Source organism: Danio rerio, chromosome 6, assembly GCF_052040795.2.
Source record: "Danio rerio strain M-AB ecotype USA chromosome 6, GRCz13ab, whole genome shotgun sequence".
Taxonomy (NCBI): Eukaryota; Metazoa; Chordata; class Actinopteri; order Cypriniformes; family Danionidae; genus Danio; species Danio rerio.
Window position 1 is genome coordinate 16,671,826 of NC_141026.1, and position 15,896 is coordinate 16,687,721.

At 35.3% G+C, this 15,896-nt stretch overlaps 1 protein-coding gene across 2 annotated transcripts in view; it reads left to right on the top strand.

Moving 5' to 3' along the window:
- Positions 1-1,820: 1,820 nt before the first annotated feature.
- drc11 (dynein regulatory complex subunit 11) overlaps positions 1,821-15,896 on the top strand; it is a 174,938-nt gene continuing 160,862 nt past the window's right edge. For both annotated transcript variants that reach the window (XM_087255608.1, NM_001098731.3), the window contains 4 exon segments: positions 1,821-2,064; positions 7,988-8,315; positions 8,577-8,702; positions 10,566-10,742. In XM_087255608.1, coding sequence (XP_087111734.1) covers positions 2,054-2,064; positions 7,988-8,315; positions 8,577-8,702; positions 10,566-10,742 — 642 coding nt within the window. In that variant the 5' untranslated portion in view covers positions 1,821-2,053.

Here is a 15,896-nt window from a genome sequence, read left to right on the forward strand (position 1 = left end):
AACAAAAAATATTCATATTTTTATTTTTTAATCTTGTTGTTGGTGCAAACACATCAGAGTTTTATTATTTTAAAAACAAAAATGTTCCCCTATAAATTATAATATCAAATATGTACAAATTTAGTCAATGTTAAATTTTCTCCAAAGAGATGGGGAAATATTGGGGAGTGCGGGGCAACTCTGGGTAAAATGTAACACAGAGTTTTAAGGTACTTGCTCAGGGTTAACAATGGCATGCTTCAGAGGTTTTCACCCCAGTGTCGGCAGATGTCTTCCTGCCAGTTATTGAAAAAGTTCAGCAAAATTTGGATGAGAAACATAGGAAAAACCATTTTTGCAGCATAAAAGTATTTTTATTATAGTCAATATTTTTTTATTTAAAAAAAATCTGTGAAATATGTAAGTAAAATTTTAGATTGTTGTGATTACCATCTTCTAGGCTAAAAGATGGAACCATTTTGAATGATGTAAAACACACAGTGACCGCTAGCCAGTTTTGACGAAAACACGACACAGCGGGGTTAGTTGTAACAGGGTGTTACAATTAGGCCACACTGTGTTGGAGACCAATATGCCAAAATAATTGTTGAATTTTGAGAGTAATTTTGAGAACTTTTTAAATAAATTATTTTTAATAGAATTTATTTTTTATAGGCAAATATATATATATATATATATATATATATATATATATATATATATATATATATATATATATATATATATATATATATAAATATATATATATTTTTTTTTTAATTGCTAATACTACAAATACATGCATTGCATAATAATGGATAATAATCCAAATAAATCCAACTGTGTTTATCCATAAATAAACATACTTTGCAATGTAGAATATATATAAATTGAGCTTAGTACTTATATAGCTCCTATTAAAATATAGCTCCTATTTAAAGTAAACTGAACTTAAATTAATTGTGTGAAATTTGCATTTTTAAGCACGTGTTACAACTAACCCTCTGTCTGTTACAACTTGCCCCACAGGTGGGGTAAATAGTAACATTTATACTCCTGGCATTTTTGGCAATACTTCATACAACCAGGGCTCATCGTTTGTAGGAGAGGCTTGTGTGCTGTTGGTCATAAACAAATGGTTTGTCTAACCAAATACTTGTTCATTATTTGGCCAAAACTCAAAACCATGCAAACAGTGTTACTTTGTGCCACGCTCTCCATTTCCCCAAAAAGTAACTCTTGTCTTTTTTTGTGTGTGTATTTTTGTTTTAAAAACCATTATCTACGGTCCCACCATCCACGGGACCACCAAGAAGGTGGGAGACAAGGACAAACGATGCATCCATTGAAAAATAAATTTCACACTGCACTTTCCACAGTTTGCGTTTACATACCTGCCCACATGGTCGTCTGACTAGTGAAGTCAAACAATATGTCGCAGAGAAGAGATAAAAGCGAAGAATATAGCCAGCTTCCAAAGTGACAGCAATTATTTCAAAACATGCTGCGTCAGAAAAGCTCTTCCAAATTGCTTTGTTATCAAATGAGCGAATTGCATTCATACATTGAATGAGCTGAGCTACGCAAGCGTGGCGTTGGGTTGTGTTGTTTTGCCCAGCGGGATGCCAAACAAGAGCTTGTTAGTAACAGAGGCTTGACATGCTCACGGCTTATCGGATAAGATAAGAAATGAAACCATGAAAATGAACGACTAGAGCTCTTATTAAGCGTTAGAATCGCATTAAGTGTTGTGGTTGATAGAGTATTGTATTCCGTTTTAACTAGTTGCCTTCTTTCAGAAGCAGTGAAGAGGCTTTGATCTCGTTGCCATGGCAGCTGTCAGAAGCGCAGGGAGTAAACCAGCGGCTTGCTGCTGCCTAGCTGGTGCGAGACTTGTCCAACTCTAGTTATAAATGCTTAACTTATGACAGCTAATCAGGACTTTCTGCTTGGATGCCTTACTACGCTTCGTTTAACCATTTTAGTTTCGAACGCTGTGACTTGCTGTTATGTTTTCCCTTTGATATTCAAATACAGCACTTTCTAAACTCTGAGGTGCGTAAAATCACTAAGGATGTCGCAGAGGTGAGTAAAACCGTCCTTTAACCGTGTGCACGACATGTGAATGTTAATGTGATGATGCCACAACCACGATAATTTGTATAATAACCGTGTAATGTCTTTGTGAGGAAGCTATTTATACATCAGCTCCTCTGTGTTCAGAAAAGTCTGTATAATTTTAGCTGGACATGACAGAATTTTTAGAAAAGGGAAGGTGGAAAACATGTTTTTTTTTTCTTTTAAAAGTCGAGTTTTGGGGGGAAAACGCCCACTAGGAGAAAGTTCACATTGTTTTACAGTTCCTATGACAACATACTACCAAGAACCAGTATTTCTGTACTCAAACAGGAGCTAAATAAATCTGCTTTGGTGTAGGAGGTGGCTATTTTCAGTCACTGAAATTACACCACTACACTCTTTAAAATAAAAGCTCTTTATTGATTTGGGATCGATATAAGAAGAGCCTTTAATATATTTGGACATTTTCATTCAACAGAAGATTCTTAATCTTGGAGAAAGGGTTCATTAGATCATTAAAATGTTGGTCATTCTTTACAAAAAACGTTTTGTTCACTTTTCTTGGCTACCCAATTAACCTTCAGCTGAGGATTACATGGGGGTTTTCAGCCAAAACAAAATGTTGTTAATTTAACTGCCTCAATTCAAGATGTCGAACTTTTATTCAGCAGAACATTATGGTTGTATAGCTGAAAACACTTGGTGGTTTATAACATCATAGAGCTAAGTCAAGAGCTACTCCAAAGCAAATGTTATAATGTGATAACTACATGTAATATGTAATGATTATGTAATATTTAATAATTACACGTAAAGGTTTTTCTGTGGCATCACTGCGAAAATACCATTTTACAACTTTTATTTTAAAAGCTTTTGATAAGACTAGGTGTCTTTGGGATGAACAATACACTGTAAACCCTAATAATTTGAGACTATTCAAATGATTTGAGGAAAGTGATTCCCTCAGTTTGTTTGAGTAATGGGAAATCGACAACTCAATTAACTGAGTTGACCAAAACAGTCTCTACATTGAATGAACCTAACTCTGTTTAAGTATAGATAACTTAAAATTGCTAATAGACTAAACTTCAGCTTTTATATAATTGTACGTACTTACTCCCAGTACCGTTTATATCAAAGTTGATATTTAGCTGCACCATAGTGGTGTTTTGTAACATCTCATTTTTACAAGGTGGGTTGTTAGCCCAACGCTGAACCCTCAACCTGGAGGACCAGGACATACACACATAAACTATACGAACAGTTTAGCGTACCCAATTCACCTACATCACGTTCCTTTGGGGGAAATTGGACCACCTGGAGGAAACCCAGGCAAATACAGAAATGCCAACTGACCCAGCCGGAACTCGAACCAGTGATCTTCTTGCTGTGAGGCGACAGTGCTACCCCACTGTGCCATTATGTCACCCCTGCATGTATATTAATTAAGAAAAATGTATAAAAACATTTAGATTTTTACTTACTAATGTAACTTTTCTTTTTAGTCAGATGGGTTCAAGTAGTGCCTCTGTCCTGCTGTGCTTCAGCAAAATTCAGCATCACAAGCAAAATGACCATCTTGTGTCATTTTACATATATCGACCAATCAGCGCAGTTAAGGCAGAATTTCAAGCACAACCAATAATTTTAAACAGAGACATGGTAAATAGTTTAAAGAAATTAAAATGTTGAGTTCAGAGAATTTTTTGCTGCCTAATGAGTAAGTTAAACATACCAGTTTAAGTTTTGATGCCAAAACTTGGTATTTTAAGTAATGTCAAGTTATATTTACTTAATATCTTTGTAATAACAACAGGGTTTGCAGAGTACAACACACACATCATCTTTATCTTTTATTAAAAAAAAAACAGCTTTGGGCCATATGTAAAGTATATTTTAATAATCTAAGTACACATTTTTCACTGAAGAACCCTTTGTTCGGTGGTTTCCTGAGTGTATTTTTATATAGTGCCATCAATGCCACTAAAGAACTTTTTTTTTTACTTTAGTACAGAGCACAGTTTTCTAAATGGAGAGCTTTTCATTTTTTGCAGCGCCACTCTTTTTTTTAAGTTTATGAGCTTAATATCTACATAATAGTTCAGATACTACCAGAGAAAAGATTTTAAAGCCTGTCATAACTAAAAAGATAATATTCATGTTATGAAAAAGTTCGTCAAAAATCTGGATGAGAATCACAGCAGAAACCATTTCATTTCAAATAATTTGTTTTTTAGGATATTTTTTGCCTATTTTAATGCTTGGTTTTGTATTTAAATCATCTTAAGGCCTCCTTGAACGTTTGTTAGGGCCCCCTAGTGGGCCTCAGACCTCTGGTTGAAGAAAAACTGATTTAGTAGAACTGCACTTGTTGACAGAACTCCGTAAAAATCCTTAAATTGCATTTTCCTCAACCATTTTCATGGAACATCCGTTAGTTACTACAGGTTTCCAATGAATTGCAGCACCACTGCTTTTGTTATCTGCCATATTTCAGATATCTCTAAGAGGCGCCTTTCTATTTTATTGTAAATGCTGTTTTACAACCAGCCTCCTAACCTCCTCCCACAGCTCCTCCCCGCCCCCCTCCCACTCTAACTATCCTGTCCCCTCCTTTGATTTTGCCATCCCTACAATTTGAGTAGCTCTTGGCAGTGCTAATGCCCAGAGGGGAACAATACTGTATGGGCCCATCAGAATAAGAAAAGAAGGTGGTTTCACCCTCGCCATGAACTCTTTCAACAGTCACAAAAGGAGCACCCACACGCAAAGAAGTCAAAGAGGTCAGAGGACATCTGTGGAATTCATGTGTATTCAACTTTAGAAAACGAAGAATGGAGAAATAATGTTTGTCAGGGGATTTCTTCCTTTATGTGGCTTAATATGCTGACTTACGGTGAATTCAATGTGCATTCTGCGGTTTCCCACATTCAGTGTGCGCGGTCAGACGGCGGTACTAATTTTAGCCTGAGGGTCCAAAAACTGAGGGTCGGGAAAATTTTCCCAGAGGGCAGTTGCTCTCAACAGGTGTAATTAGGCCTGTTAGCAAGTACTACTGCCTGTCTCTTTTGATTGTATTTCAAAGACGGATTGAAATGGAGGGACATTAAAGTTTTAAATATGGAAAATCTTGTATGAATTGCAAGATACAGACCTAAATAGAACAGTAAAATAATCTGCTTTTCGCAACAACAACTGAAAATAATTTCTAAATTAGCACTCTATAAAACTCAAATAGGAAAATTTATACAATTATTTTTTGAGTGAATAAAAGTGAAGACATTTGTTATTTAAACCAGTTGTCATGTACTGAAAATATCTTCTAAATGACCATATTAGTGTTTGAAATTTTAAAGACCCTTACATTTTCCAGACCTTAAAGGGTTAGTTCACCCAAAATTTAAAAATAGCCCATAATTTAATCTTCCTTCATGCAGGTGTATATGCATTTTTTTATTTTATTTTTTATCTCCTTGCTATCTTAAACCCCATTGGCAACAGATAGGTGTTTTTATTCAACATCATAAAAACTGCCAAAAAAGCACACCCATCCATAGTAAAACGTGCCTCACATGGCTCAGAGGGGTGAATACATGGCACTAGACATGGGACGATAACTATTTTCAAGGTATACCGCCGCGGTTTGGAAAAATTATGTTTTAAAACCACCAAAATGTTTTGTTAAACCAGCCAGATCTCACAAGGAAAAGTAAGTATTTTATTTTTTGTCAGTTTAGTGGCTAATTCAGTCGTACGAAAATGTACGATTTTAAAAAGGAGGCGTGGCACCCAACCCCACCCCTAACCCCAACTAATAAGCAAATTGTACTAAATTGTACGAATTAGATTGTACAAATTCATACGAATTAGCCACTAAATCAAAAAGTTACGAATTGCCGTGAGATTGCGTTGGTTATGTTCCTGCTGTATATGTAAGATTATTATTATTTTTTTTTATGGCAATAGTACCTCTAGAAAAGATTTTCAAAGGCGTCGTTTTAAAATGTAAAGAAATCTGTATTTTTGAAACTATATTGAAGACAGCATGATAGCTATGTTTCCATCCAGAAATACAAATGACATTTTTGCGCAAAACCCACATAAAAGACGTGCTAATAAAGCAGCGTTTTCATCCAATGAGACAAAGAGAACAAAATCGTCACTTCTTGATTAACTGGTGCCAAATATCAAAAGTAAAAACGGAATTTAGGGGAAGCTGCGTGAATCTTCTTTCATTTAATAAACGACTTGCACTTTAAAAGACAAATGCCATAACACATGGTGGAGTTTGAAGGTGTGAGACACGGAGCGCAGTCGCTCTTGACAGTTCTGGAGGTAATTAATAATATAATAACATAACAGTAATACTGAAATGGTTACAGCATTTTAGAATGTAAAACAACATTTCCGATGTTTTACAATATGGTCATCCTGCTGGTTTGTCCATTTACGCACATTTTCATGATCACATGACCTCTTAAAACAAAATCACATGAAAATTTTAATGCACTGTAAAAAATAAATCCGTAAAATTTAAGGTAAAAAACCGGCAGCTGTGGTTGCCAGTACTTTACCGTTAAAAACACGGTACAAACCGTAAAAGTAATTTTTCATTTTTACGGTAAATTTTCGTATTTTATTAATTTATTCAAGGTAATATGTCTGTATTTTGAATGACCAACATCTACACATCTTTTATTACACAGTTAGACACGTTAGCACACCCACATGCAGGTGGTGATGGGGAAGTTACATAATGAGCCAATGCTCATCACAATCAACTTTTCCCACAAGCAGAAAAGAGTATCAATATATAGAAGGTGCTCGGTGTCATTCACACAGCTACTAAACACCAGTATGGTAACACGCATAAAATTAAAGTCATGAAATAAACATTGTTTATCAACATTAGATGAAACATAAATCTCTAATGTGCATAACTGATGGGGAAACAACTAAAAAGATCCATATTAATGTCAACCAAATGCATAAAAAGTTATGTTCCATACAGGGAATTCTGGGAAAGTCAATTTACGTTTATTCGCCATATATATTAAGGAAACATATCGTTTACCAGGTTACGGATTTGTACTGTAGCATTTTTACAGTTTTTTAACGTTGAAATCACGGCCATTTTTTACAGTGTGGCATACTGGAATTTGTTTGGTAAAAGTGTTTCCATTGGAGTTTATTCGCATCTTTTCTTATCGAATAAAAAGTTTATCCTACTCAGTTATGCGCATATGTTTTTTATGGGCATTTTCAAAATTTATTCGCATTTTGGCATTTCCGTCAACTGATCTTTTATGCTCATATACAAAATGCCCATAAAAATAGGTGGATAAAAACATAGCTGATGACTCATTTGAATTGTTTAGCCTAACATGTTTACTGTTCCAAAATGTTTTAAATGTTTCTCAAAATAAAATATATTGTGTTCAAAGTCACAAAGATTATAGACATTTACAAAGATTATATTTTAGAGCAATAATCACAATACCGTGAAACCGTGATATTTTTATCCAAGGTTATCATACTGTCAGAATCATATACTGGTCCATGCCTACATGCCACCTATAATTATTTGATATATCTATATTTAAATATCCATATACAATTTTTATAAACAGTTTAGTGTAATTGCTAACTGTCACATATGTGCATTCATAAGAGACTGCCTTTTGGGCAGATATCAACACAACAGTTATTGTCACATTATTTATTTTGTATAACTGTATAAGTATATTTGTATGTAAAATATGTATGCATAGATATATGTTTTTATATTTAAAGTCTACATATGTGGATTGTTTGATATTGACCTATTATCATTTCCTGCAAGTAAATACTCATCACGTAATATTTATTTAAAACTTGAAGACTAAAATATTATCACATAAATATACATTAATCTAATTTCTTTCCCCAGTTCATATGGCCGAATGTTGGATGCTGCTCAGGGAGCTTTGGAAGACCTTTTGGAGGATGAATATCCCACATTGGAGCTCCGTCCTCAAAAGGACCGCCTGCAGGTGTTTCAAACACTGGCCACTTTCTTCCTACGCTACATGAAGATTTTCCGTGCCCTGGAGGAGGTTTACGATCAGATTGTTCACCCCCAGAAGAGACGTGTCGTGCACCAGGTTCTTGACGGAGTGATGGGACGATTGGTAGAGCTGAAGAATGAGATGGTGGAGCTGGAGCACTCTGAATTTCACTACTTTGATGACCTATTGCAAGACTTTAAAATGACACCTGTGAGTGAGATAAGAAAATGTACTGTTTTGTGCTGGGAATTTTTAGGTCTGACGTGCTTTTAAATTCACAAGAGTGAGCCTAAAGGAAATGTTGGAGATTTTGGGCTTGGGGAAGATTTAAGTGCTCAATGTCAAAGTGGATTTTAGCAAGCTAAGACTGAATTTAGAGAATGCTAATTGGGGTCACTAGTGCACTACCACTTTTACTCTTTTCTACTCTTTTCTGTTCTGCTCTTTTAATTTTTTCATCTTGCTTTTTAGGAGGATCTTGAGGTGCCTATTCCACGTTATTTTGTGAGAGAAAAGATGAGGGCGTTGAAGGAGAGGGAGAAGATGCTGGCCCATGTTTTGGCTAAAGAAGGACGTCCAGAACACAAATCTGTGAATGTATGTTCATAAAAAACCATAGTGGTCAATTAACTCAAATCAAACATTAGAGAAAAGCAAATCCCCTAACAAAAGTCCAGTAAAAATAGTAAGTACTTTTTTACAATTTCAGAGTGAATGTACAAATTCACTTTTATGTACTTACACAAGCATTGTAAGTAAATTAAAAGTAAAAAGTAAACTTATGCAAATAAATAAAAATAAACCCAATAAGTCCACAACTTAAGCAACTGTACAGGTCAGGTGTCCAAAGTCGCTTTGGGAAAGTTTACCCCAACTCTAATTAAACAGGTCTGTGACAGCTAATTAAATTCTAATGCTATGGTCACACTATAGTTTAAGCATTCAAAATTTTGTCCTACAGTGCTGCGAAAAGGGGCGGGATTAAAGAAGCTCATTAGACATAAAAAAGCGAATGATTTCTGTCCAAAATTTCTTAACTTTGCAATGCAATGAACTGCTAAATATGCCGCACTAGCTTGCGTTTCTGGTCTGTGGCATTCGGTTTTATACAAGGTTAAACTAAACATCCCTATTAATTTAGAATTATAAAGAACCTTAAAGCCATAGTTCACCCAATACTAACAATTCTGTCTTCATTTAATTGCCCTTCACATGTTCCACTTACTCAACAATACTTATTTCAACAATCATGGTTACACCAGTCATAGACAATTTTATGATGACATTGTCAATACTATTAAATAATTAGTATTTTTATTGTTAATTTTAAAATGTAACTATGGCTTGTAGTCATACACCACTTGCACAAATGGATGTTTTTTTTTATGAGGAAACTCTCAGGGGAAAAAAAACCTTGTAGCTGTGTATTTGAAAATGTAGAAGTACTTAAATGTGTGCTACAAAATGTGTTGCTGGATACAATGCATTTGAATGAATTACTCATTAAACATGGTTTGGAACATTTTCATGTGAACACTTTACATGAAGCTCATGTGATACTTCCGGATTTTCCCTAAGAAAGAGTGAATTGTTTTCAAAACTCCATTTTGGAACCTTTATATTTGAGTGTGTCCTTAAATTAGAATGATTTCCATGTTTGGGTGAACTGATCTTTTAACTAGAGACTTGATCTGACTTAATTTGATTCAGTGAGTCATTTATTTGAGAACAAATGCAATAAGATCAGTCAAATTCACAAATAAACTTTTCAGGGGTGCATTTCCCAAAACCATTGTTAGCCAACTGTATTTGTAGGTTCTGTTGTTACAAACATAGTTGATTGGTACAGATTTTGCCGAATCCATTGTTCCAATGAACATTTGCAAACATCTTGCATGGCTGTAGTTAGAAGCATAGTTCCTGGCTGTTTTCTATTTTGAGTTGTCCCCTTAAGCCATATTCCTTTCAAAACTTAAATATTAAAGTTGTCTTGCTAACATTTTATATAATTTGCTCTGAAAGTTGTTTTTATTGCACTTTGGTTTAGTAATTTGTAGAGTGACGATTGTGGTCCATTCTTAGCGCACTCTGAAAACATTTATGACATTTTGAGTAGAGCTATGGCTCGTAAGGTCATAAAAAATAACTTTTTTGATTTATATTACAAGCAAAGTATGTGCATATATTCATAGTTTTGATTTATTTTTTAAAAAGTAGGCCTATGTAAAGTATATGCAAGGTCTTTCAAATAAAAATACATCAACCAAATGTACTTTAAGACAACACATAAATTAAAATGTTATATTGTTACAGTTTTATATATTTATTATAAGTTATTGTCCACATCTTTCTAAAACATATATATTCACTCATTATACATGCATGCAATTTGAGTCAAATAACAGATGTACCAAGTGAAATCTAAGTTCAGGTGTGTGTTTGTATTTTCTGGTTGAGCAGAGGCCTGTTCTGTCCATGTCCATGGAGAGGGCTGTGTGGCTGCTACAGGTCAGTGAGCGAGCACGGCAGGGAAGACTGAGAGCTCACTTCATGAAGACAATTCGGCTAGAGGAACAAAGAAGACATCTGGGTTCTAGCATGCTGGACCCTGACCAAGCAGCCACCTGCATTCAAAAGGTATCCTGCATTGCTTTATTTTCAATAGTCCAGTGAAATCACTGATGCATTGCTTTCATGGGTTTGAAAATGGCAAAACAAATTAATCTTCTTCGATGCTTTTATTACAAATTACAATGATGAGAGAAATTTAAAGGATTTGTCTTTCAAGCCTTGTTTTGTTCCAAAACTGTATGCATTTCTATCTTCTCTCATACACAAAATCATCATTCATTCATTCATTTTCTTGTCGGCTTAGTCCCTTTATTAATCTGGGATCGCCACAGCGGAATGAACCGCCAACTTATCCAGCACGTTTTTACGCAGCATAGAACAATGAATATATGTATACACAGTGTTGGGTAAGTTACTTAAAAAAAATAATAGATTACAAATGACTGATTACTACTGGAAAATTGTAATCTTATTACATTACTAATTACTTCATGTAAAAAGGAATCAGATTACTATTATCTTTACTTTGAAGTTATTTTTAAAATATAAAATACGCCTATAAAAATACAAAATAAACTGCAGCTATTTCAGTAAGTTTTTACTCACTGAAAAACATTACAGTTGATCACAGCAGCTTGACATTTTCAAAAGACTTAAAAAGTTCGAGTTTAGGTGTTCTATGTTTGTATGAGGTAATTAGTCGGCCTAAATGTGAATTTTGCTGATCGGACAGTTCTTGTCACATGACTCACGGTTTTCATCTGGGTGTGCCTTGCAAATGTGAGCGTAAGTATTATGTACTCCTAATGTGCACGCATGAAAAAGATGCAAAAGACGAGTTATGTGAAGGGCCCCATAATAAGCTATGTTTCTCTTCACATTCAGAATGTACCTTCACTACCGATCCTGCACAAAAATTCACTTAAAGCTGCAGTCACATTAAAGTTTGAGCATGCGATATACTGTCGTACGGCGCTGCAAAAAGGGCCGAGATTAAATAAGCTTAATAGACATTTAAAATAGTGAGCAATTGCTCCATGTTTTAAATTTCTGTCCAGAGAGGCCATGTTTTGATCCTCGATTGGTCTCACGCAGTCAAGTGACGCGAATTCGCAGATCAGAGTTCACCAAGCTTGAACTTTGCACCGCAGCAATTTGTGAAACTTAACGCATGCCCTGCGTTTCCGGTCTGACGCTTTCGCGTGCGTATGAATAGAAGTCTATGGGAGGAAAAGCCCAGTGTGACCACAGCTTTAGCCTGTATAAGCTGAGTTGGGCCGCCGTTTTTTGGGCGCCTTGGTCCTCTTTGGTTGCTGGTCAAGTTAAAAGCAGTCAAAAGTTCTTTAGAGAATTGACATAGACTGCATTTCACAGAAATATTTTTGTTTTTAAACTTAATGTAATTAAAGTAATGTCTGTATATCCACTTGAAGAAGCAGCCACTCTCGACAGCAACCAGCTCACGTTCTCAAGCAATTTAAAAGCGCATGCTTTTTAACTGACGTTGCAGCAGAAAATGTGATTTAAAATCATTTTTTTTATTCGAAAAACTATAATTTTAACATAAGTAATGCAATTACATTGACTTAACTGTAATCAAATTACACAAACTTTAAATGTAATATGTTACATTACTGCGTTACTCAAAGATATAATTAGAATACAGTAACGCGTTACCATTGAACACATTACACCCAACTCTGTGAATATATATATTCCTTATAGTACAAAAATAATTTTGTTGGTTTTAACAGATATTTTTAAATGCTTTCAAAGCTATATGATTATGCATAGTAAACATTTCAAATGTAATTCTTTGATCACTATGAAGTCTAAAAGGATTCATTTTAAAGCCTAATTAATGAGACTACATCAAATGTACACAAATCAGAAGCACCAAAACTAAACTAAATGATATGACAAAAAGTCATGGCAAGATTTATTTTTAAATCTTATGTTGCTTATTGTAATAAGTTAATAGTAATTTAACAGTTTTTTAAAGATACACAAAGATTAAAAAATTATTTTAGTTTTTTTTTTTTATTGATGACTATAAAAGTTCATTTAGGTGTCATACTGAGGCTGGAGCAGGGGCAATAATAATACACAGCGCCTGCAAATCACCTAATGTCTGTCAATGTATGCACCTGCTTGCACAAGGAACATGCCTTTTAACCATGGAGACATTTGTGAGAGATGATACAGAATATATTTACTTGGTACCATATCAAGTTGAGCTGGAATACATGAAAGCTAGTTTTCATGCACTTCGTAATATCAATATCAAATAGTCTTTGTTTATTATGCCAGAATGGCAGTGTATGGCAAATGTGGCAATGACAACTTTATTAAATGAAATAAATGTAATAAACTTAAAATTTACTAAAAGTTAATACCACTCATTTGAAAAGAGTTTTGAACTCAGTGTTGGAGATAATGAGTTAATTAAATACCTCATTACTTCAACTTAAATGGAGTAAGTTTACAAACTCAAATGGTTTGTAGCGGTAATCGGTTTTCTTAAACGATCTGAGTTGCCTTAACTTTACAGTACTTAGTTGGTTTAAGTTCTCTTCATTTATTAGGTTTTACTGTGCTCAAATTATTTCGTGTACTCAAATGGATTAGGTTAACAGTACTCATTAGGATTAGTTTTTGAACTTAAATGGTTTGTTGCAATCAGTTTCTTTAAATGGTTTGAGTTACCTTAATTTATTCGGATTTACAGTGCAGCTATATTGGCCTAGAAAATAGCACTTTTTTATTTTCCTTCTGTCTTTGTACACAATGCAATTACAGCAGGGTCAAGTTTTAAATTCAGTCAAAAAAACTTTTTATTTAAATTGAGCAGAATTTTTTGTGGACAACTTAATTGTTTTACATTTAATCCACTCCATTTGTCAAGTTAACTCAATCGATTTGTGTTGGGGCATTAAAAATAAATTGTGTGGAACCCTGCGTTTTGCAAAGAGTATGGAAATGATCTCTTTATACTCTTAAACTCTTTGGAAATGCTATAGTGTAATAAAAATTCAATGATCTATGCTAAGCTAAAAGTGCTCACGCCAGACACAGAGATCAGCTTAATGGATTCAAGACATGGTAAAACTCAACAGTTTAACTCTAGGCGGAAAATAAATAAATGGAGCGTTCCTTTAAAACCCCATATTTCATACTGAGTAATATAAGCATTGCACCACTGATAAATGATGAGGTTGCTGTAATTGGATTTTTATCATTATATAAACTGAAACTGATGCCCTACCATCACACACAAGGGAGGTAATGTTTGCGTCTGTACCTGCGTATGAACCCAAACGCAGAGGTCAGGGCATCTCCTACCACAGTCATCAGTTGTCACGTTTGACATCTTGTCCGCTCACAAAGGGCTATGAATGACACGCGATCCCACCCAAGCATAAAAGATAGATGTCCACTCATCTGTGGGAATAATGCGCTTGTAAGCCCTTTGGCAGGAGGTGGAAGATTAACATTGTAGTGTTGAGAGACAGGAAAGGGAAAGAATTCCTGGATTTTAGGTGTTATTTTTCAGGGTCATCCTAATCATGAAATCTGAGCTCATGTATCCTGACGTCTTCTTCTTCTCGCTACGGTTGGCGAGCGCAGACATAGATGTAGCCTGAAAGAGATAGCAGATACCATTCTGGAGAGTTGTAGTTTTTTGCAGTGCAGGTGTGAAGCTAACATTGCTGAGTGAAATGGTACCGAAAAGCATTGATGAACGTCCCCATGAAGCTTTGACTCTACGGCTAATTCTTTTTCAAGTAGCTTATCCAATGTGCATTTTCGACCTTGTAGTGAATGCGATTACTGGAGGTGATAAACAGAGATTTTGGGGCTCTCTGTCTGTGGGGTTGTTTTCACAAGGTCTAATCCTGCCTCCCTTCTCATTCTTTAGCTCACAGCAAAGCAGATTTCTGTGCTCTGAAACCCTGGAAACGTAATCCTCTCTTTTAAGATGGCTATTGTTGTTTTAGCATCCTTCTCATTTTCAGTAAAAAGGAGGATTTATTAAAACAAATATAGGAAATAATTGAAACTGCTTGCCTTACTTACATGTATAAGCCGAGCAATGAGTGATTTGCTTTGATGTTGAGGTGGTCTACGTTACCAGTTAAAGTTAAAGTTAATCGCTAAATAGTTAATAATACATTTTTAAAATGTTTTTCAAAGAACCCAGCAGGCACAGGACATCAACATGACGTCAGATTAATGTTGTACCCCAGCGTCGTGGAATGCTGCATTTTGTTTTGAAATGAATATCGGGTTGATGTCAGAACCCAACGTCAGGCCGTCGTGAATGTCCACAATGGTTACTTTCCAACGCAACCTAAAAACAATAAAACATCAATGTCTATTGATGTTACATCTTGACGTTGTGTGGACATTAACAATTTGAGCTCTATCAGACATTGGATTTTGGTTGCCATACTTGATGAAAAAATGTCAGAATTTGATCATCAGTATGATGTTGGTTTAAGATGTCGGCTCGACTTTCGGTTTTGGTCACTTGCCAACACAACCTAAAATCATTGCCCTTATATATTGGCAACCTAAATCTAACCATATATTACCATCTTATGATGTTGTGTGTCTCCTGGGAAGTCATTATGCTAATTTGGTGCTCAGTTATTAGGCTATTGCAATGAGAAGTGGACGCTGACAACAGAGTTGCGGATCCAAATGCAGGATTATTGATAGGAGAATGGTCAGGCAAGCAACAATCAACACAGGGGCAAACAGATGTACACAGGAAATCCAGAGTCATAGTCAAATATCAAGCAAGTGGTCAGAAGTCAAGCAGGAGACAGGAGTAAACAATAAAACAAGGCAATGATCTAACAAGGCAAAACAAGGCAAGGAAAACGCATCATAATGTTCACAATACTGTTTACAAGACTCAGCAAAGAGCTGTCATGTGTGCTGTGTGTATAGTTCATGTAATCAGTTCATGAGCAGATCCCAGCCGTGAGTGTGTGAAATCAACAGAATAAGGAACAGGTGCGTGTAAGCGGTGCATGACTGGAACTTGATGTCCATATACTGGCGATTTGTAGTTCTTTAGTGAACTGTGTGTTTACCGCTATTGCAGCCGCTAGATCAGAGGTTCCCAAACTTTTCAGCCTGCGACCCCTAATATGACAATGCCAGTGACTCGCGGTCCCAAATATCCTGGTTATGAATACAGAAACCTTGCAT